The sequence below is a fragment of the Lucilia sericata genome, unplaced genomic scaffold (genome assembly GCF_015586225.1).
Source record: "Lucilia sericata isolate MDLA Ls3-8-SP2 unplaced genomic scaffold, ASM1558622v1 Contig000698F_arrow, whole genome shotgun sequence".
Classification (NCBI taxonomy): domain Eukaryota; kingdom Metazoa; phylum Arthropoda; class Insecta; order Diptera; family Calliphoridae; genus Lucilia; species Lucilia sericata.
Genome location: NW_023994701.1, coordinates 196868 through 219702, shown reverse-complemented (window position 1 = coordinate 219702; position 22835 = coordinate 196868). Strand labels below are relative to the sequence as shown.

At 32.0% G+C, this 22835-nt stretch overlaps 2 protein-coding genes and 1 pseudogene across 4 annotated transcripts; all 3 read left to right on the top strand.

The window, feature by feature from the left end:
- Nucleotides 1-1684: 1684 nt before the first annotated feature.
- LOC119607498 (titin homolog) lies at nt 1685-6090 on the top strand. 3 transcript variants are annotated; one of them, XM_037961440.1, is made up of 5 exons: nt 1685-1895; nt 1957-3784; nt 3893-4969; nt 5034-5173; nt 5884-6090. In XM_037961440.1, exons 1-4 carry the CDS (start codon nt 1860-1862, stop codon nt 5042-5044), a joined length of 2952 nt encoding a protein of 983 aa, XP_037817368.1. In that variant the 5' UTR covers nt 1685-1859; the 3' UTR covers nt 5045-5173; nt 5884-6090. The 3 variants fall into 3 exon arrangements, with proteins under 3 accessions (XP_037817368.1, XP_037817367.1, XP_037817366.1); XM_037961439.1 differs by having other exon boundaries at nt 3890-4969; XM_037961438.1 differs by having other exon boundaries at nt 1957-4969.
- A 4127-nt stretch (nt 6091-10217) lies between these two features.
- LOC119607480 (serine/threonine-protein kinase rio2) lies at nt 10218-13119 on the top strand. Its single transcript, XM_037961422.1, has 6 exons — nt 10218-10506; nt 10566-10707; nt 10773-11151; nt 11211-11402; nt 11970-12141; nt 12204-13119. Exons 1-6 carry the CDS (start codon nt 10441-10443, stop codon nt 12921-12923), a joined length of 1671 nt encoding a protein of 556 aa, XP_037817350.1. The 5' UTR covers nt 10218-10440; the 3' UTR covers nt 12924-13119.
- A 3858-nt stretch (nt 13120-16977) lies between these two features.
- LOC119607488 lies at nt 16978-18344 on the top strand (annotated as a pseudogene).
- The last annotated feature ends 4491 nt before the right edge of the window (nt 18345-22835 follow it).

Here is a 22835-nt window from a genome sequence, read left to right as displayed (position 1 = left end):
TCAGTTCTAGTTCAGTTCTAGTTCAGTTCTAGTTCAGTTCTAGTTCAGTTCTAGTTCAGTTCTAGTTCAGTTCTAGTTCAGTTCTAGTTCAGTTCTAGTTCAGTTCTAGTTCAGTTCTAGTTCAGTTCTAGTTCAGTTCTAGTTCAGTTCTAGTTCAGTTCTAGTTCAGTTCTAGTTCATTTCTAGTTCAGTTCTAGTTCAGTTCTAGTTCAGTTCTAGTTCAGTTCTAGTTCAGTTCTAGTTCAGTTCTAGTCAGTTCTAGTTCAGTTCTAGTTCAGTTCTAGTTCAGTTCTAGTTCAGTTTCTAGTTCAGTTCTAGTTCAGTTCTAGTTCAGTTCTAGTTCAGTTCTAGTTCAGTTCTAGTTCAGTTCTAGTTCAGTTCTAGTTAGTTCTAGTTCAGTTCTAGTTCAGTTTCTAGTTCAGTTCTAGTTCAGTTCTAGTTCAGTTCTAGTTCAGTTCTAGTTCAGTTCTAGTTCAGTTCTAGTTCAGTTCTAGTTCAGTTCTAGTTCAGTTCTAGTTCAGTTCTAGTTCAGTTCTAGTTCAGTTCTAGTTCAGTTCTAGTTCAGTTCTAGTTCAGTTCTAGTTCAGTTCTAGTTCAGTTCTAGTTCAGTTCTAGTTCAGTTCTAGTTCAGTTCTAGTTCAGTTCTAGTTCAGTTCTAGTTCAGTTCTAGTTCAGTTCTAGTTCAGTTCTAGTTTCAGTTCTAGTTCAGTTTCTAGTTCAGTTCTAGTTCAGTTCTAGTTCAGTTCTAGTTCAGTTCTAGTTCAGTTCTAGTTCAGTTCTAGTTCAGTTCTAGTTCAGTTCTAGTTCAGTCTGTTCAGTTCTAGTTCAGTTCTAGTTCAGTTCTAGTTTCAGTTCTAGTTCAGTTCTAGTTCAGTTCTAGTTCAGTTCTAGTTCAGTTTAGTTCAGTTCTAGTTCTAGTTCAGTTCTAGTTCAGTTCTAGTTCAGTTCTAGTTCAGTTCTAGTTCAGTTCTAGTTCAGTTCTAGTTCAGTTCTAGTTCAGTTCTAGTTCAGTTCTAGTTCAGTTCTAGTTCAGTTCTAGTTCAGTTCTAGTTCAGTTCTAGTTCAATTCTAGTTCAGTTCTAGTTCAGTTCTAGTTCAGTTCTAGTTCAGTTCTAGTTCAGTTCTAGTTCAGTTCTAGTTCAGTTCTAGTTCAGTTCTAGTTCAGTTCTAGTTCAGTTCTAGTTCAGTTCTAGTTCAGTTCTAGTTCAGTTCTAGTTCAGTTCTAGTTCAGTTCTAGTTCAGTTCTAGTTCAGTTCTAGTTCAGTTCTAGTTCAGTTCTAGTTCAGTTCTAGTTTAGTTCTAGTTCAGTTCTAGTTCAGTTCTAATTCAGTTCTAGTTCAGTTCTAGATCAGTTCTAGTTCAGTTCTAGTTCAGTTCTAGTTCAGTTCTAGTTCAGTTCAGTTCTAGGTCAGTTCTAGTCTAGTTCAGTTCTAGTTCAGTTCTATTTCAGTTCTAGTTCAGTTCTAGTTCAGTTCTAGTTCAGTTCTAGTTCAGTTCTAGTTCAGTTCTAGTTCAGTTCTAGTTCAGTTCTAGTTTAGTTCTAGTTCAGTTCTAGTTCATAATATATTCAAACACTTTAGACTTTTAAGGCCTAAATATTTTCTGTACATTTTAGTACCAAAGGCCGCTAATATCAACCCTATTCTACAGAATTTTATCCAACAATAGAACTTCTAAAAAATGTCTCCACAAAAAATAGCAATCACTTTTTTAATTGCCAGGAAAAATAAAAAATTTAATAATCAAAAATAAAATTAGTTGTGTAAAATTGAAAAAATTAAAAAAAATTTAAATAATTAATTTTATTTTGATATATTTTACTAAATTTTTAGTAAAAAATTTACAATACATGTATAAAAATGCGGAGTATAGCTAAAATTTCACCATCTATTAAAGTAAGTATTTATTTAAAAAATTGATGATTTTGGATTAAAAAGTCATAGCATTATTTTACAGATTACGGCACGTTTATCATGCAATACCAATGTACGACGTTATACCTCTCTGGTGCAAGTTCAGGAAAGGCAAAACAATGATCAACAACTATTATGGAGCAATTTGGCAATGAGAAGATTTTATGGAACGAATAAATCGGATATAACAAATAAAAGTTTTGTTAAAACTGATATCTTTAATACGTTTCCAGAAAATAGTTCCAGTTCAATTCTACCAATTGCTCTGATAGATTTAAATCCCCGTAGTAATAATTCATCGAAAGTATTACTGATACCTTTAAATTGGCACGACGCAGATGAACATTCTATGAGAACTACAATAACGTCTATATTTTCAAAACCTAAAAATCTGCAACAAATTGAGGCTTTCAGTCAAGCATTAAAAGATGTTCCCGGTTATCAGAAACCTAAATCAAGGGCCATTCCAAATAAAGAAGAATCTAAAGGTTTGACTAAAGAGCCAAGAAAAGAAGTAAATGTGAAAGAATCTGAGACATCTGACAAACAAGTTATTAATACCTCCTTTGAGAATCTCGCGGCCGATAGTTTTGATACTGTGGATCGTTTAGCCGCAGCTGTGGAGAGATCTTTACAGCAATGTTGTTTACATTCGATGCAAATGTTTGTTGATGACAATATCTTTAGTGAAAGAATCAAGGGTCTCAAACTGTTAGCAGTACCTTCAAAGTTCCATGAAAATAATATAATAAATGATATAGACCTCCCGGAACCACATAGTCCTATAAGCATAATGAAAATAGATGCTTCTAAATTGAATTTAAAGGACTTTTCATGGAATGCCGAAATAGCTTTTTCAGAAAATTTAACAAATATAACCCTTCCCATATCCTTTTCGAAGAAGTCGTACTCAACTAGGACGATAGCTCTCTCAAAACAAAAAGCTCTCACTGAAGATTGTCAAACGTTAGCTATTTTACCTAAAAGTAATCCGCAAAAAATTCCAGCATTAAACATACTTCGTAAAGCATCTAGCAGCAGTGTTTCTTCGAAATGTAATCCAAATTATGATTTTCCATATCTTTCGAAATTGTTCGGCACAAAGGAATTGTTAATGAGTTGTGATGCCTATAACAAGGCTTTAATCGAGGCCGAGAAACGAAGGGCCGCCTTAACAGAGTGTGCAGCGTTAAGCAAAAAACTACCACTAAATGCATCACCTAATCGACCTCAAGTGATAAACATTAAAGGGTGCAGTGATCCTAATTTACAGCAAACTGCCAACAAAATTTCCAGCCCTTGTCCACCCCCGGCGAAACCTAAAAAACAAGCAAGTAATGGTTGCAAAAAAGATGATCCTTGTAAACCGCCAGAATGTCCCAATCCTTGTAAAGATGAATTGGAAAAATTAAATCGTCTAAAAGAGGAGGAAATGAAAAAGAAAAGAAATAAAATGCCAACCGGATGTAAGTCTCCCAAATGCAAAAAGGAGGATAGTTGTACTAAATTCCGTAAAAGTCCTTGCAAAAAGGCTACAAATCAATCAACAAATGGAGAAATGAAATGTTCCTCAAAATCTCCTGATAATGTTAAACAAATGGCAGATAGTTGTAAAAAAGACGATCCCTGTAAACCTCCGGAATGTCCAAATCCTTGCAAAAATGAAATGGAAAAATTAAATCGTTTAAAGGATGAAGAAATGAAAAGGAATAGAAATAAAACGCCTACTGGCTGCATTTCCCCCAAATGCAAAAAAGAGGATACCTGTACTAAGCTCAAGGATAGTCCTTGCAAAAAAGCAAGTGCCAAAGATTGTTCTAGTGATTCCCAGGGATCCGTGAAGTGTAACAAAAAACCTGATGCCAATAAAGGTAAGTCTGATTCTTGTGGTAAATCCAAGGATAAAAAACAAAAAAATCCCTGCTTGGATGACCACAAAGAGTATAAACCAAAATGTAATAAAGATCCTTGCAAAGAAGGTGGGTCTCCTTGTGGTGGTGCCAAGAAAAAGGCAGATTCTTGTGGTGGTGACAAGAAGGAAGATCCCTGCGAAAAATATAACACAAAGAAAGATCCCTGCAAAATGAAAGATATATGTGGAGGCAATAAACAAAAGAATGATCCCTGCAAGAAACAAGATAGCAGTTCATGTGGCAAGAAGGAAGATCCTTGCAAAAAGAGAAAATCAAGCCCATGTGGTAGTCGAAAGGAAGATCCTTGTAAAAAGCAAAAAGATGATCCCTGTAAAAAGAAAAAGGAAGACCCATGTAAAAAAACTAAAGAAGATCCCTGCAAGAAGAAAAAAGACTCGCCATGTGGCAGCAAAAAGGACGATCCTTGCAAGAAAAGTACAGATGATCCTTGTAAAAAAAGTAAAGATGATCCCTGTAAAAAGCAAAAAGATGATCCTTGCCAGAAGAAAAAAGGCTCGCCATGTGGCGCTAAAAAGGAAGATCCCTGTAAGAAAAGTAAAGATGATCCTTGCAAGAAGAAAAAAGACTCAACAAAAAGTCCATGTGGCAGCAAAAAAGAAGATCTTTGCAAGAAAAAACCCACAAGTCCTTGTAAGCCAAAAAAGGACAGTAAATCTAAATGTCAAAAAACATCCAATTCTAAGAAAAAATCATGTGAAAAACAAAAAAAGGAAACAAAACCTAAATGTGGACAAAATAAAAAATGTTTTAGTACATCAGCTGTAGCGACCAACGACAGTTATAACAACTTAAATAAGCGTACTTTCTCAAATTTCACATCCACCATGCCCTCCACAAAGAATAGAAACTGGTTCGATACTAATTTTAAGCGTTACTATAGCTCAAAACGTAATGGTAATAAGAAAAATCCCGATGATCTCGGCCGGACCAGTCAATGTAAATCTGTGGAAACTAAAGTACCGCCTAAACGCAAACCCGCTTATAGTGACCATCCTAAAGATGGTTTACGAAAATGTTATCCCACCTATGATATGGATTGTCAACAATTTTGTAAAGATGCTCGAAAGACAGATTGCAGAAAATATGCTTTCCTAAAGGATACCGATAATAATAAACGTAATGGTTAGTTTCGCAATATTTAAAAATATTTCCAATGTTTTTCTAATAGTTTTAATTATAATTCAAGGTAAAAAATAACCAGGTTAAACTGACAAATCTTAAAAGATAATCCACACTTGCAAATAAAATCTGTATAAAATCATGAAGACCTTAAGGGAAATTCAAAGAATGGTTGTGTACACTCCAAGATATTGTGATAAGTACAAAGTAAGAACTCGGTTAAAATATTGCAAACCAAATTGTAAACATTTTGTGCATTTTTTTTATTATATTGCTGGACTTTCGCAACCTGGAACGGATAGAATAAAGACCTTTTTTTAGTAACTTTTTAAAACTTTACTGGTCCAGCTCACTAACGGTTATTGCTAGATTTAATATACTTAGGAAGTCCTCATAAAACATAAATCCATGTTCAATTTTCAATATATACTAGACGATAGACTACTCTATATAATAGACTAGTCTGTAAACTACTCTAAAGACTAGACTGTTGCCAAAATACACTTAAAGGACCTTTTAAATTATATAAAATTTTATTAAATATTATTACTCTTTGTGTAGTAGTAATCTCTTTCAGACTTATTTATATTATGAGATAATATAAACAAGAAATGTTCTCTTTTGAAGTTTAATAAAAATTCGACAGAAGTCGGTCATAAATATCATTTTATCATAACGATATTTTAATTATACTAGGACTTTGACTTCATATGTGCCTCCGTTGCGTTAGTGGTTAGTATTCAAGTATGTTATACCGGAGGTCGTTTGTTCGATTCCCACCATATACACTTGTAAAAGAGCGCACCATAGGTCCAATGGCCTCCTAGGTGTACTTTCAAACTAACCAGTTTTTATATAATGTAATTTCTATTCAAAATTCTAACTTAAAATAAAGGTATGATTTTTAATATTTTCAGATTTCTCATAAAATTTAGATACATATATCAATTATGGAGAATGGGCGTTAACTTTCAAACAACATTGGACAATTTCGCTAAAGTATAAAGAAACATTGTAAAAAATATTGAAAATTCAGAAAAATTCCATGTGTACAAAATAATACATTTACAACAATATTTAAATATATCTTTTTTAAATAAAATAATCTAAATCTAGATTTCAAACTTTAACACGATTTGTGCATGAAAATTTCCAAAATTTTCTCTGCAGCTTTTAATTATCTGTTCAGATATGGTTTCGATATATGCAAAAATTTAAAAAAAAAATTTATTTATTTTTGAAAAAAATTTCAAATAAAATCAAATTTCTTATAATAAACATAACATTTATTACCGTCAAACACAATCTGTTAATATAGTAAGTACATATTTAGCAAAGTCAACAACCATCAACTTTTTAAATACATCTGCAAACATTCATTTTTAAATATTCTGTTAATAATAAATGTTACTTACATTGTTAATAACTTCCTTTTCCGTTGCCACTGATCTACTATTTTTTTTCTTTTTTTTTCTTAACAACAGCTTTCTTAAAATAAAACACTTATCTACTACTCATTCATTTTTATTTGTTAATTTTATTTATTTTCATTCTTTAACTTAACGATTTAACACTGTGTTAACACTCTCATATTCTGTAAACAACCAAAAGAAAACAGCACTAGATAAGGGAACTTAAATTTCTTCTTTTTTTCATATATTTCCACTTTTATTTTCTATAAGCTTTTTATCTTTCTTACTTTTTTTACTCTGCCTTTTAAGCTTTCTTTTTTTTAACATTTCTCACTAACACTATTACACTTTTGGTATAAACGCAACGAACGGCCCGATGAAAAGGAAACAGCGACAATCACAAAATTTCTAATAACATTTAAACACTTTTTTCTTATATTTCCTTTAAGATTTTTCAGGAAATTCTTTCACAGAACTATAAAACTATACTTTTGTTATATTTTTATGTAAAAATATTTAAATAATCTTTATTAATTTCTTTATAAATTGAAAGCAAAACTAAGACACTTCTTCTAACCAACCGTACCGCATGAAAAATTCTCGATAATTAAATTTAGTATGTATCCAGTAATAAAGGGAAATGTCAAAAGCTTATGGATGTGTGTGTGAAGATGAAAGGAGTAAGTTAATACGAATGCGCGATTAACTAAAGTAAATGCAGAAATGGGAAAATAGCAAGAAAGAGGAATAGGAAATGTAATGATGATGGATAACATTATTATTTTTGTTTCAGTAGAGGAGGGTAATGTTTATGGAGGGTTTATTTAACAGAGAGCTTTTTACGTTAGGGGTAGTGATGGAAGATGGTAATAAGATTTTTATCAGGACTAAAGTCTATAACTACTAACTAACTAACTAACTAACTAACTAACTAACTAACTAACTAACTAACTAACTACTAACTAACTAACTAACTAACTAACTAACTAACTAACTAACTAACTAACTAACTAACTAACTAACTAACTAACTAACTAACTAACTAACTAACTAACTAACTAACTAACTAACTAACTAACTAACTAACTAACTAACTAACTAACTAACTAACTACTAACTAACTAACTAACTAACTAACTAACTAACTAACTAACTAACTAACTAACTAACTACTAACTAACTAACTAACTAACTAACTAACTAACTAACTAACTAACTAACTAACTAACTAACTAACTAACTAACTAACTAACTAACTAACTAACTAACTAACTAACTAACTAACTAACTAACTAACTAACTAACTAACTAACTAACTAACTAACTAACTAACTAACTAACTAACTAACTAACTAACTAACTAACTAACTACTAACTAACTAACTAACTAACTAACTAACTACTAACTAACTACTAACTAACTAACTAACTAACTAACTAACTAACTAACTAACTAACTAACTAACTAACTAACTAACTAACTAACTAACTAACTAACTAACTAACTAACTAACTAACTAACTACTAACTAACTAACTAACTAACTAACTAACTAACTAACTAACTAACTAACTAACTAACTAACTAACTAACTAACTAACTAACTAACTAACTAACTAACTAACTAACTAACTAACTAACTAACTAACTAACTACTAACTAACTAACTAACTAACTAACTAACTAACTAACTAACTAACTAACTAACTAACTAACTAACTAACTAACTAACTAACTAACTAACTAACTAACTAACTAACTAACTAACTAACTAACTAACTAACTAACTAACTAACTAACTAACTAACTAACTACTAACTAACTAACTAACTAACTAACTAACTACTAACTAACTAACTAACTAACTAACTAACTAACTAACTAACTAACTAACTACTAACTAACTAACTAACTAACTAACTAACTAACTAACTAACTAACTAACTAACTAACTAACTACTAACTAACTAACTAACTACTAACTAACTAACTAACTAACTAACTAACTAACTAACTAACTAACTAACTAACTAACTAACTAACTAACTAACTAACTAACTAACTAACTAACTAACTAACTAACTACTAACTAACTAACTAACTAACTAACTAACTACTAACTAACTAACTAACTAACTAACTAACTAACTAACTAACTAACTAACTAACTAACTAACTAACTAACTAACTAACTAACTAACTAACTACTAACTAACTAACTAACTAACTAACTAACTAACTAACTAACTAACTAACTAACTAACTAACTAACTAACTAACTAACTAACTAACTAACTAACTAACTAACTAACTAACTAACTAACTACTAACTAACTAACTAACTAACTAACTAACTAACTAACTAACTAACTAACTAACTAACTAACTAACTAACTAACTAACTAACTAACTAACTAACTAACTAACTAACTAACTAACTAACTAACTAACTAACTAACTACTAACTAACTAACTAACTAACTAACTAACTAACTAACTAACTACTACTAACTAACTAACTAACTACTAACTAACTAACTAACTAACTACTAACTAACTACTAACTAACTAACTAACTAACTAACTAACTAACTACTAACTAACTAACTAACTACTAACTAACTAACTAACTAACTACTACTAACTAACTACTAACTAACTAACTACTAACTAACTAACTAAACTAACTAACTAACTAACTAACTAACTAACTAACTAACTAACTAACTAACTAACTAACTAACTAACACTAACTAACTAAACTAACTAACTAACTACTAACTAACTAACTAACTAACTAACTAACTAACTAACTAACTAACTAACTACTAACTAACTAAACTAACTAACTAACTAACTAACTAACTAACTAACTAACTAACTACTAACTAACTACTAACTAACTAACTAACTAACTAACTATAACTAACTACTAACTAACTAACTAACTACTAACTAACTAACTAACTAACTAACTAACTAACTAACTACTAACTAACTAACTAACTACTAACTAACTACTAACTAACTACTACTAACTAACTACTACTAACTAACTAACTAACTAACTACTACTGACTAACTAACTAACTAACTACTAACTAACTACAACTAACTACTAACTAACTACTAACTAACTAACTAACTAACTAACTACTAACTAACTAACTAACTAACTAACTACTACTAAACTAACTAACTAACTAACTAACTAACTAACTACTAACTACCTACTAACTAACTAACTAACTAACTTAACTAACTAACTAACTAACTAACTAACTAACTAACTAACTAACTAACTAACTAACTAAACTAACTAACTAACTAAACTAACTAACTAACTAACTAACTAACTAACTAACTAACTAACTAACTAACTAACTAACTAACTATTTAAGCAACTAGATTTGAATTTTTAACAGTATTATACACACCCTGTATTCACAACAAACACTTTAACCACTTGAATACACTACTGTCCAGCAGATGGCGCACTCGTCATACAGCTTTTGTTATCAAAACATTTCTGCTGCGTTCAACACCCAAACACATATATTTATTCAATATATATTGAAATTTACAAGTTTGTTGCGATCAACACACAAACACGTACATTCCTTACTAGTAATTTCTCTTACGGACCACTCCCTAACTTACAAAAAAAGTTTATATAAAATTACGACTATTTTTTTTACTAAAAACATATATATTTCTCTGGTATTGATTACGACCACCAAAATGAAAAATAAATATTAAAAAAACTTAACATTTTTTATTTTTTTACTTTTTTTATTTACAAGTCGACTTTTTCATAGATGAAAGGCTAGATATCGACTTTTTTGGAACAAAACAGTCGACTTCTACTTTTTAGAATAAAGTTGATTGTTCGATTATTCGAAAGCCGTTTTATAGAATCCTACAAACAGCTGTTGTTTTGACATTTCATTTGTTTGATTTTATTCAGTGAGGAAAGAAGAACAACTGCACGTGTTAAGAGTCAATACAAAACGAAAATTTATTAAAAAAATCGTAAAATTTTCCTAAAATTAAACTTTAAAAATGGGTAAATTAAATGTTACCGTCTTACGTTATCTAACGCGAGAAGATTTCCGTGTTTTAACTGCGGTAAGTGAACGTTTTTTATGCAAAAGTAAACAAACTACTAAAGCCCCTAATTATTTTAGGTTGAAATGGGAATGAAAAATCATGAACTTGTACCCGGACCCTTGGTAGCCTCTATAGCTAATCTTAAGTCTGGTGGTGTACACAAGTTACTAAAAGAATTGTGCAAACACAAATTGTTGACCTATGAAAGAGGCAAAAAGTGTAAGTTTTCATGTAAACAATTTTATGGAGATAAGATTTAAAAAATACACAATTTTTTTCAACAGTTGATGGCTATCGTCTAACCAACACCGGCTATGACTACTTGGCTTTGAAATCCTTAACTTTGCGTGGTTCTGTCTCCTCATTTGGCAATCAAATTGGTGTTGGTAAAGAATCCAATATTTATGTGGTGGCTGATGAAGAGGGCACACCCATCTGTTTGAAATTACATCGTTTGGGTCGTACTTGCTTCCGTAACATTAAGTCTAAACGTGATTATCACGGACGTAGACATAAAGCTTCCTGGTTATATTTGTCTAGAATTTCGGCTACTAGAGAATTTGCCTATATGTCGGCTTTGTATGATAGAGGTTTCCCCGTGCCAAAACCTATCGATTTTAATCGTCATTGTGTTTTGATGGAATTGGTTAATGGTTGGCCCATGTAAGTTAAAGTATTTTGCTTATGTTATACATGTATTAAAGGTTAATTACCTTTTTTAGGACTCAAATCCATGAGCTCAGAGATCCCGATCAAGTATACGATGATCTTATGAATTTAATTGTACGTTTGGGCAATTCTGGCGTTATACATGGTGATTTCAATGAATTCAATTTAATGTTATCTGATGATGGTAAACCTGTATTGATTGATTTTCCACAAATGATGTCAACATCTCATGAAAATGCTGAATAGTAAGTATATTTATCATTCATTCTGTAAGTAGTTTTGTCCTGTTCTCGTTGGTGGCTTTTTTCAATATTCCATTATTGCAAGTGGTCATATATTATATCAAATACTGTAATTTTCGATTATCCCGAGTGGCTTGGTATCCATATGATGCAAAGCTCACCATTGAAAGTTATTTCAGTTACGGTTCTCTTACAGTCAATGGCTCTGTAGGTGCCATTTTACACATTCCGTTATAGTATATTTTTGTTTTCGGATTTACAGTGTAGATGGCCAGGCCTAGTTTGGTGGCTTTAGTATAACAACAGATTCATGCAGGGTTTGCTCTAATGTTCCGCTTGACCATGATCAGCGGGGTTCAATATTTCCGACTTTCTTGTGAACAAATTTCTGTTTGGGTTGACAAGATGTCTTAGTTAAGATATTAAGGGGCATTCTCGGACGTCCTAAATAAATAAACAAAATCCAGTTGACTGTCTCCCATACTGCTTCCTCATATTAGTTTCCATTTGATTATTATGTTGTCTGTTTTAAATTTTCTCAAATTACTAAAATTTCAATTTCCTTTTCAGTTTCTTCGACCGTGATGTTCAATGTGTGCGAGAACTGTTTCGTCGTAAATACAATTACGAAAGTGCAGAATATCCTAAATTCTCAGATATCGTTCGGGATGATAACTTAGATACTGAAGTCCATTGTACAGGTTATGGTTTTACCAAAGAAATGGAAAATGATTTGCTTAAGGTATATTATATATTGTAATAAAATCCGATAATCTTAATTTATTTACTATTTAACTATTTCAGGAATATGGTATGATTGAAGAGTCCGATGAAGAAGAAGAAACCAACGATGACAATGATGTTCCAGAATTAGTTGAATCTACCAACGATGATATAAATGAATATCGTCAACAATTAGAAAATGAAATCAAATTCAGTGAATTAAAATCTGTCAAAGGTGGTGATGATTCCATAAGACGTTATATTGAATCATGTTCACAATATCTGGGTAATATTAAAATAGGACCTGAAGTAGAAATACCGGCAGATACACCTAAACCTGAAGAAATACAACCTAAACTAATAGCTGAAGAAGACAAAACGAAAACACCAGAAATCGATAATAATAATATTAAAGAAAATTTGCTCTCAACTGAAGATAAAGATGAAACTTCTTCAAATCAAGCCAATCAAGATGACTCTGATGCTCAGTCATTAAGTTCTAATGATTTGGAAACTGATAATGTTCCTGAATTGGCTAATATCGATCCAAATTCTCGTATGTATCGTTTGAAAATGGTTGAAAAACTATTAAACGATGCACGTTCTCAACGTTCTTATTCAACAACGGCCAGTACAATTGCTCCTTCCGTTATAACAGATCGTATCAAACGTAATATGGATAAGAAGGAAAAAATTGATATGCGTAAACGTTGTGTAGCCAAGGGAGAGGCGAGTGCTGTGCATCGCCATCGTAAAGAGAATAAGGATGTTGTTAAGGAATATTCCGGCTGGGAATTTTAAATATTTAGTTTAAGCCTATAAATTTAAACGAGAATTAAATGTGAATTAATTCTTTTGTATAATGTATGTATTTTTTTAGTAATTTTTATTGTAATTCTTTTTTTTTTTTCTTAAAATGAATTTTGTTTTTACACTTAACAAAATTTAATAAATTTTTTTATCAGGAGAAGTTAACACAGTTGTTAGTAAATTTTAATATGAATTGTAGTTTTGTATTTGTAAATACTAAATTTTATATATTTTTCGATCGATATAAAATTTGACATGGACGTAGCCAAGGAGTGATCAAGTGTAAGTTTGAAAACCAAAAATGCATTATTTAACCGGTATTTATGGTTGATTTTTCAGAGTTATGTGTAAAAATTAGCCCTCAGGTCGATAAACTGCTCAGCAAAAACTTTCATTACCAAGTAAGGGCATAGTGGGGAAATCCTTACAAGAACATATACACCGCAAAAGAATCCTCCGTACATCAGTGTTGTTAATAACCCAATATGTTCAACTCAAAGATGCAATTAAAATCCACACAATCGGTTTGTGGCATATGGGCCAGTCTATCATATCTATCATTCTATAAGATTGCCATCATTCTATAAGATTGCCAAACAATCTTATAGAAGCTTTTCAGTGACGATTCAACACGATTCAATTGTGATGCAATGAATCCTCAATGACGGATTGTATAAGGTTTAAACCGTTGGCTCAAACGGTAGCAGACCAATGTAGCGTTCTTCAGGCTGAACTGTCGGCCATTAAACGGGCTGTAAACTGACTCAGATTTTACCAAATATACAATTTTAATGTTCGAATATATACCGATAACCAGGCTGCCCTAAGGTTCTAAATGGTGTTTACACAACATCAAAGTCCCAGAATGCCAGACATCCCAGGCTTCCACGTAACACATACTGGAATGAAAGTTTCCTTTAAGCTCCTAGACCAATGTAGCGTTATTCACGCTGCACTGTCGGCCATAAAACGGGCTGCAAACTGGCTCAGATTTTATCGATTATGTTAATAATGGCTCTAAGTGGTGTTTACACAACATCAAACTTAGTCCTAGAATGCCGGGCATTCCTAAACGAAATTGCGAATGTTTCACTATAGGACTGTATTGGATTCCTGGTCATCAACAAATAACTGGTAATACTATCGCCGACTCTCTGCAAAGGTGGGCTCCTCGGCATACCGCTCTCAAACTGCAAACCAAAGAATATAAAGAAATTGGGGCTTGTCAGTTGGTACGTAAAGGAGTTGTCATTCGGTACCTAACTCTAAGTATGTATTGGTAGAATTTTTGTATTAGTATTGGAGCTCCAACCACTTTCACCACACTTTCCAAACATACATACTTGCATAAAATCGTACATAAAAATTTTAGGAAAAATAAATAACATTTAAATTTCTACATTCGCAGATTTTTTAATTTATTTTGCCCACATCTAATCAGTAAACATTTAATAAATATATTTTTCGGACTTAAAATCTCTTTTTTTTTGCAAAAAAATAAGATTATTTTAAATAATTTTTTCATTTTCAATACCAAAATATACAACTTTGTTTTGTCAATTTTAATTTCAACACACAAAAATTAATTGTCAAAAAAATTAAAAAAATACTTTTTTAGTTTGTGAAAAATAAAAGTATTTCGGATTGTTAAATGCGATAAAATTGTGTAAAAAATTAAAAAATAGTTATGTGTTTGTGAAAAAACGTCGTTCAAGTCCTATTATCCCGGTATTTTCGCGAAAATGTTTTGAAGTATTGGGAGAGAATTGAGTTCTCACAAGTGTGTTGAATTTACACAGAACTCGTCTGTGAAGAGAAGGAAATGTTATTGTTGTAAAACAATGTCATAGTCCAACTTCTTATTATTCTTTGCTGCAAACCAAAGAATATAAAGAAATTGGGGCTTGTCAGTTGGTACGTAAAGGAGTTGTCATTCGGTACCTAACTCTAAGTATGTATTGGTAGAATTTTTGTATTAGTATTGGAGCTCCAACCACTTTCACCACACTTTCCAAACATACATACTTGCATAAAATCGTACATAAAAATTTTAGGAAAAATAAATAACATTTAAATTTCTACATTCGCAGATTTTTAATTTATTTTGCCCACATCTAATCAGTAAACATTTAATAAATATATTTTTCGGACTTAAAATCTCTTTTTTTTTGCAAAAAAATAAGATTATTTTAAATAATTTTTTCATTTTCAATACCAAATATACAACTTTGTTTTGTCAATTTTAATTTCAACACACAAAAATTAATTGTCAAAAAAATTAAAAAAATACTTTTTAGTTTGTGAAAAATAAAAGTATTTCGGATTGTTAAATGCGATAAAATTGTGTAAAAAATTAAAAAATAGTTATGTGTTTGTGAAAAAACGTCGTTCAAGTCCTATTATCCCGGTATTTTCGCGAAAATGTTTTGAAGTATTGGGAGAGAATTGAGTTCTCACAAGTGTGTTGAATTTACACAGAACTCGTCTGTGAAGAGAAGGAAATGTTATTGTTGTAAAACAATGTCATAGTCCAACTTCTTATTATTCTTTGCTGCAAACGCTCTATACGGGATAAACTATATGAGCTTGTGCAATACAGTTGGTCGACTGAGGCCACCTGCAGACAGGCGAGTATCACTTACCAAGTAATGACTTCTGAAGGAGTTGTCAGGATGAGGAGGAAGAAGGGAGTATAACTCACTTCCGCTGTGATCGATTTACTGCGTGACTTAACGGATATATGTATCAGAGGTTAATATCCGAAAAATAAGCTACTTTATACGTGCCACAAACTGCTTTGTATAGGACCCCAGAGAAATTAAGTCGAAGTGTCCTAATACGTTGACCACCTCTCTCTTTTCAGATATCATAAAGTGATCATCTTACTAACCCAAGAGTGTTCCCAGTGATGACATCGCGAGAACGTCATACAACCTACAAATGCTCTATAATTTCATACTTAATGTTTCGAGAGTAAATCTAAGGAACTCGACTGCAGTGGTGACTGGCCACTGGCCTTCTGGGCTCCATGCAAGAGGACTAAACTTAACAATTAATGACTTCTGCAGGAGCTGTCAGTATGAGGAGGATGTTATTGCGATCATAAACTGAATCGCCAGGTAGCAATTTTTTACATGACCTAACGGATCTACCAAGGGACCAACGTACTGAACCCAAGTATGTCCCCACTGATAACATCGTGAGGACGACATCCAACATAACCTAACCTATGGAAGGGGTTAAAATGCTAAAATTTACGTACACAATAGCATCTTAAGGCATTATTTTAACACGGTGATGTCATTGGAGTCAAGTGCTTCCACGATAATTCCACAAATAGGGTCTACTAAGAGCCTTTACACAAAATACTACTTTTTCCATTTGTGTAAGAAATAAAACTCGAAAACGAAATGTCAAAGCTAAAAGAAATGTTTGTAAGTCATTACTAAACTCCTTCTTAGTAATGCAGATGGTATGTAGTAGTTATTGATCAAGTTGTTGGATAACTTCAAGTCCATACCATGCTTTTGCTGGGTGAACATATACAAAATGTAACTAGTTACACTGTATCACGAACGAATTTCGTGGAAACCACACTGAAACGGTGTATATGTTTATAACAAATATAAATAACCGTAATAAAAAATATAAGTAATATTAAAATTTAAATAAATCTGTTTTATTACACTAAATGAAATGATGATGTTAACAAATTATTCAGTTCGTCCCGTGCTAAATGCAATTTTGAATACGATGACCTATTATATACCCTATTATGATATTTACTGCAAAAATAGTTTAAATAACATTATACACAAACCTTTTACACTACCTATTAATCTTATTAAGATATATGAATGCACGAGTAGATCTCTAGTCTTATTTTAAATTATAAAAATTATATACAAATATTGTGGAGATCTTAATTTGGCACCACGTCTAATAGCATAGCAAGTATACCCATTTATTATTATAGAGAACACCTAAATTTCTAAAAACCACGTAAAAATATATAAAAGTTAAAATAAATTATAAAAATACTGCAGTTTAACTTTCATTCTAAGATAGTTGAGGAAAAATGTCTATTCCCGAGTGGTTAACAAAGAATTATATAGAAGAGGTCTTGAAAGTTTATCACAAAGACTTGACTTTAAAAATCGAAAAGTTCAACATAAAACCGGCATTTGGTAAAGGTGAAAATTATGGTGGCTTTTTGACCAAGGCCCATGTGGTCTATAACTTGAAAAATGGACAAGAACAGAAAGAAAATCATTTCATATGTAAGACCTCATATGAAGAAGATGCTTTTGCCAAAGAGAAAATGGCTAGCTATGATATTTTTAATCGGGAGATGATATTATATGAACAAGTCTTGCCCAAAATGAATGATTTACTAAAGGAATCAATGACTCAGAACGCCTATTTCCTGCCGTATTTTATGTGGATTACAAGAGACAGGCTCTTATATTCGAAGATCTAACAATGCAGGGTTATGTTATGGCTAATCGCATACAGAGACTAGATATGGATCATGTTAAACTAGTTTGCGTAAATTATCTAAAATGCATGCTACTTCGGCTGTCTTTAATGAACGTGGTGGAGGTTGTTTGGAGAAATACGATCGTGGATTTTTCAACAAATACACCGATACTTATAAGACATTTTTTCGTCAATTCATTTATGGCTTGTGCCCGTTATTTGCAACAACTTAACGATACAAATTCCCGTAAATATGCCAAAAAAATATTTGCTCTGGAGCCTTACTACATGGAACTTGGTAAACGTTGTTTTGCCCCGGCGTATGGTGAAGTGAATGTTTTAGTCCACGGTGATGTCTGGACTAATAATGTTATGTTTAAGTATTGTGCGAAAACTGGAAAACCTTTAGATGTTTTACTAATAGATTTTCAGTATTCATTTTGGGGTTCCCCCACCTTGGATTTACATTACTTCTTTAATACTTCTATAAAAGAACCATTAAGACTTTATCATCAAGATGAATTATTTCAAATGTATCATCAGATTTTTACAGATACTTTGCAAAAGTTAAACTATAAATCAAATTCCATACCTAGTTTGAAAAAATTCAGAATACAAGCAGAACAGAAGAAATTTTTTGGTAAGTGTAACTGATTTGTATAAAATTTATGCACAAAATTATATTTTTATATATTTTTTATAAATTTTTGTTAAAGCTATGCACTCTTCTGTTGTTATACAACCGGTCATGTTGAATCAAGATTCTACAGATGCCGATTATAATGCTTTAATGGGTGAAGATGATCGAGCTATGAGCTTTAAGAGACGTTTGTATGATAATCCCATAATCCAGGAGAATTTGAAAAATCTCTTGCCAATGTTTGACAGAAGAGGTCTGTTAGAAGTGAATCAATAAAATTAAAAGATGAAGAATTTCTCGTAGTTTTCATTAGGTTTACCCATTATACATACATATGTCTGCAGCAAGCATATATAATTGAAATTTTAGAATAGCACTAAATTATGATAAAACAAGTAGAAAAGTGTAGTCGGACATGGCCGACTATATGATACCCTACACCATGGTTATATTTTAAAAATTATTTATTTTTCATAAAAAATGTGTTGAATTTTAACATAATACCAATATATTTAAGAAATTCATTGATGAAAAACTAAATTTCTAAAAGAGGCTTTATATGGGAATTAGGGTCAAATATGGGCCGATCCTTAAAAAAATGGGAAGAGGGATGTAATTTTATATAAAGGTTAGTTATGCTCAATTTTATCGCGATACTAATGGTTATAAGTAAATTTTTGGACGTTTAAAATAAAGGGGGCTTTGTATGGGGGCTAGGGTCAAACGAAGGCCGATCATTATAAAAATTGGCATGGTCATTTATGCTTATATAAGACTTACATAGTTGTGCTAATTTTTGGTGAGATAGTAGTATATTTCACATTGTTATGAGTTAAAAACCCAAAATCGGAGGTTCAGGTTGTATGGGTATGGGATAATGGACCGACTTCAACCATGTGCCGAAAAACTCGTATGGTCCATGGTTTGGTTTTATGGTTTTATCCAAATATCTTAAAAATTGTGGCCTGTAGCTTGCGCACAAGGTTTACATTGCCAGCCAGCCGGACAGACGGACGGACATGTCTTAATCGTGATTTGAGTCGATCGGTATACTTTAAGGTGGGTGTAGGACCAATATTTTTATGCGCTACAAACATCAGCACAAACCTATTAATACTACTTGCCACTATAGTTCTGTAGGCTATAAATAAATGCCCACCCCAATTATGTTCAAAGTACTAAATAATTTATGCTAGACGACTATAGACTAGACTATAGACTAGACTATAGACAGACTATAGACTAGACTATAGACTAAGACTATAGACTAGACTAATAGACTAGACTATAGACTATGACTATAGACTGAACTATAGAACTAGACATAGACTAGACCTATAGACCTAGACTAATAGACTAGACTATAGACTAGACTATAGACTAGACTAGACTATAGACTAGACTATAAGACTAGACTATAAGACTAGACTATAGACTAAGACTATAGACTAGACTATAGACTAGACCTTAGAAATAGACTAGACTATAGACTAGATATAACTAGACTATAGATCCTAGACTATAGACTATGACTCTAACTAGACTTAGACTACTTAGGACCTAGACTATAGACTAGACTATAGACTAGACTATAGACTAGACTATAGACTATACGATAGACTAGACTATAGACTATAGACTAGACTATAGACAGACTATAGAAACTAGACTATAGACCTAGACTATAGACTAGACTATAGACTAGACTATAGACTAGACTATAGACTAGACTATAGACTAGACTATAGACTAGACTATAGACTAGACTATAGACTAGACTATAGACTAGACTATAGACTAGACTATAGACTAGACTATAGACTATAGACTAGACTATAGACTAGACTATAGACTAGACTATAGACTAGACTATAGACTAGACTATAGACTAGACTATAGACTTGACTATAGACTAGACTATAGACTAGACTATAGACTTGACTATAGACTAGACTATAGACTAGACTATAGACTAGACTATAGACTAGACTATAGACTAGACTATAGACTAGACTATAGACTAGACTATAGACTAGACTATAGACTAGACTATAGACTATAGACTAGACTATAGACTAGACTATAGACTAGACTATAGACTAGACTATAGACTAGACTATAGACTAGACTATAGACTAGACTATAGACTAGACTATAGACTAGACTATAGACTAGACTATAGACCTATAGACTATAGACTAGACTATAGAGACTAGACTATAGGACTAGACTATAGACTAGACTATAGACCTAGACTATAGACTAGACTATAGACTAGACTATAGACTAGACATATAGACTAGACTATAGACTAGACTATAGACTAGACTATAGACTAGACTATAGACTAGACTATAGACTAGACTAGACTAGACTATAGACTAGACTATAGACTAGACTATAGACTAGACTATAGACTAGACTATAGACTAGACTATAGACTAGACTATAGACTAGACTATAGACTAGACTATAGACTAGACTATAGACTAGACTATAGACTAGACTATGACGACTATAGACTAGACTATAGACCTATAGACTAGACTATGACTAGACTATAGACTAGACTATAGAGCTATAGACTAGACTATAGACTAGACTATAGACTAGACTATAGACTAGACATAGACTAGACTATAGACTAGACTATAGACTAGACTATAGACTAGACTATAGACTAGACTAGAGACTAGACTATAGACTAGACTATAGACTAGACTATAGACTAGACTATAGACTAGACTATAGACTAGACTAGACTATAGACTAGACTAGACTATAGACTAGACTATAGACTAGACTATAGACTAGACTATAGACTAGACTATAGACTAGACTATAGACTAGACTATAGACTAGACTATAGACTAGACTATAGACTAGACTATAGACTAGACTATAGACTAGACTATAGACTAGACTATAGACTAGACTATAGACTAGACTATAGACTAGACTATAGACTAGACTATAGACTAGACTATAGACTAGACTATAGACTAGACTATAGACTAGACTATAGACTAGACTATAGACTAGACTATAGACTAGACTATAGGCTAGACTATGGACTAGACTATAGACTAGACTATAGACTAGACTATAGACTAGACTATAGACTAGACTATAGACTAGACTATAGACTAGACTATAGACTAGACTATGGACTAGACTATAGACTAGACTATAGACTAGACTATAGACTAGACTATAGACTAAACTATAGACTAGACTAGAGACTAGACTATAGACTAGACTAGACTAGACTATAGACTAGACTATAGACTAGACTATAGACTAGACTATAGACTAGACTATAGACTAGACTATAGACTAGACTATAGACTAGACTATAGACTAGACTATAGACTAGACTATAGACTAGACTATAGACTAGACTATAGACTAGACTATAGACTAGACTATAGACTAGACTATAGACTAGACTATAGACTAGACTATAGACTAGACTATAGACTAGACTATAGACTAGACTATAGACTAGACTATAGACTAGACTATAGACTAGACTATAGACTAGACTATAGACTAGACTATAGACTAGACTATAGACTAGACTATAGACTAGACTATAGACTAGACTATAGACTAGACTATAGACTAGACTATAGACTAGACTATAGACTAGACTATAGACTAGACTATAGACTAGACTATAGACTAGACTATAGACTAGACCATAGACTAGACTATAGACTAGACTATAGACTAGACTATAGACTAGACTATAGACTAGACTATAGACTAGACTATAGACTAGACTATAGACTAGACTATAGACTAGACTATAGACTAGACTATAGACTAGACTATAGACTAGACTATAGACTAGACTATAGACTAGACTATAGACTAGACTATAGACTAGACTATAGACTAGACTATAGACTAGACTATAGACTAGACTATAGACTAGACTATAGACTAGACTATAGACTAGACTATAGACTAGACTATAGACTAGACTATAGACTAGACTATAGACTAGACTATAGACTAGACTATAGACTAGACTATAGACTAGACTATAGACTAGACTATAGACTAGACTATAGACTAGACTATAGACTAGACTATAGACTAGACTATAGACTAGACTATAGACTAGACTATAGACTAGACTATAGACTAGACTATAGACTAGACTATAGACTAGACTATAGACTAGACTATAGACTAGACTATAGACTAGACTATAGACTAGACTATAGACTAGACTATAGACTAGACTATAGACTAGACTATAGACTAGACTATAGACTAGACTATAGACTAGACTATAGACTAGACTATAGACTAGACTATAGACTAGACTATAGACTAGACTATAGACTAGACTATAGACTAGACTATAGACTAGACTATAGACTAGACTATAGACTAGACTATAGACTAGACTATAGACTAGACTATAGACTAGACTATAGACTAGACTATAGACTAGACTATAGACTAGACTATAGACTAGACTATAGACTAGACTATAGACTAGACTATAGACTAGACTATAGACTAGACTATAGACTAGACTATAGACTAGACTATAGACTAGACTATAGACTAGACTATAGACTAGACTATAGACTAGACTGTAGACTAGACTATAGACTAGACTATAGACTAGACTATAGACTAGACTATAGACTAGACTATAGACTATAGACTAGACTATAGACTAGACTATAGACTAGACTATAGACTAGACTAGTCGAATAAGACAATTACCAATATTTCGATGAGCAACAAACGGAGTGACAAAA

Excerpts from the sequence above, each read along its gene's own strand:
- LOC119607498 (XM_037961438.1), top strand. The coding sequence starts at position 1,860 with ATGCGGAGTATAGCTAAAATTTCACCATCTATTAAA. Across the intron at positions 1,896-1,956 it reads AAATTTCACCATCTATTAAA|ATTACGGCACGTTTATCATG; the intron begins GTAAGTATTTAT and ends ATTATTTTACAG.
- LOC119607480 (XM_037961422.1), top strand. The coding sequence starts at position 10,441 with ATGGGTAAATTAAATGTTACCGTCTTACGTTATCTAACGCGAGAAGAT. Across the intron at positions 11,152-11,210 it reads TTGGTTAATGGTTGGCCCAT|GACTCAAATCCATGAGCTCA; the intron begins GTAAGTTAAAGT and ends TACCTTTTTTAG. Across the intron at positions 11,403-11,969 it reads TCTCATGAAAATGCTGAATA|TTTCTTCGACCGTGATGTTC; the intron begins GTAAGTATATTT and ends TTTCCTTTTCAG.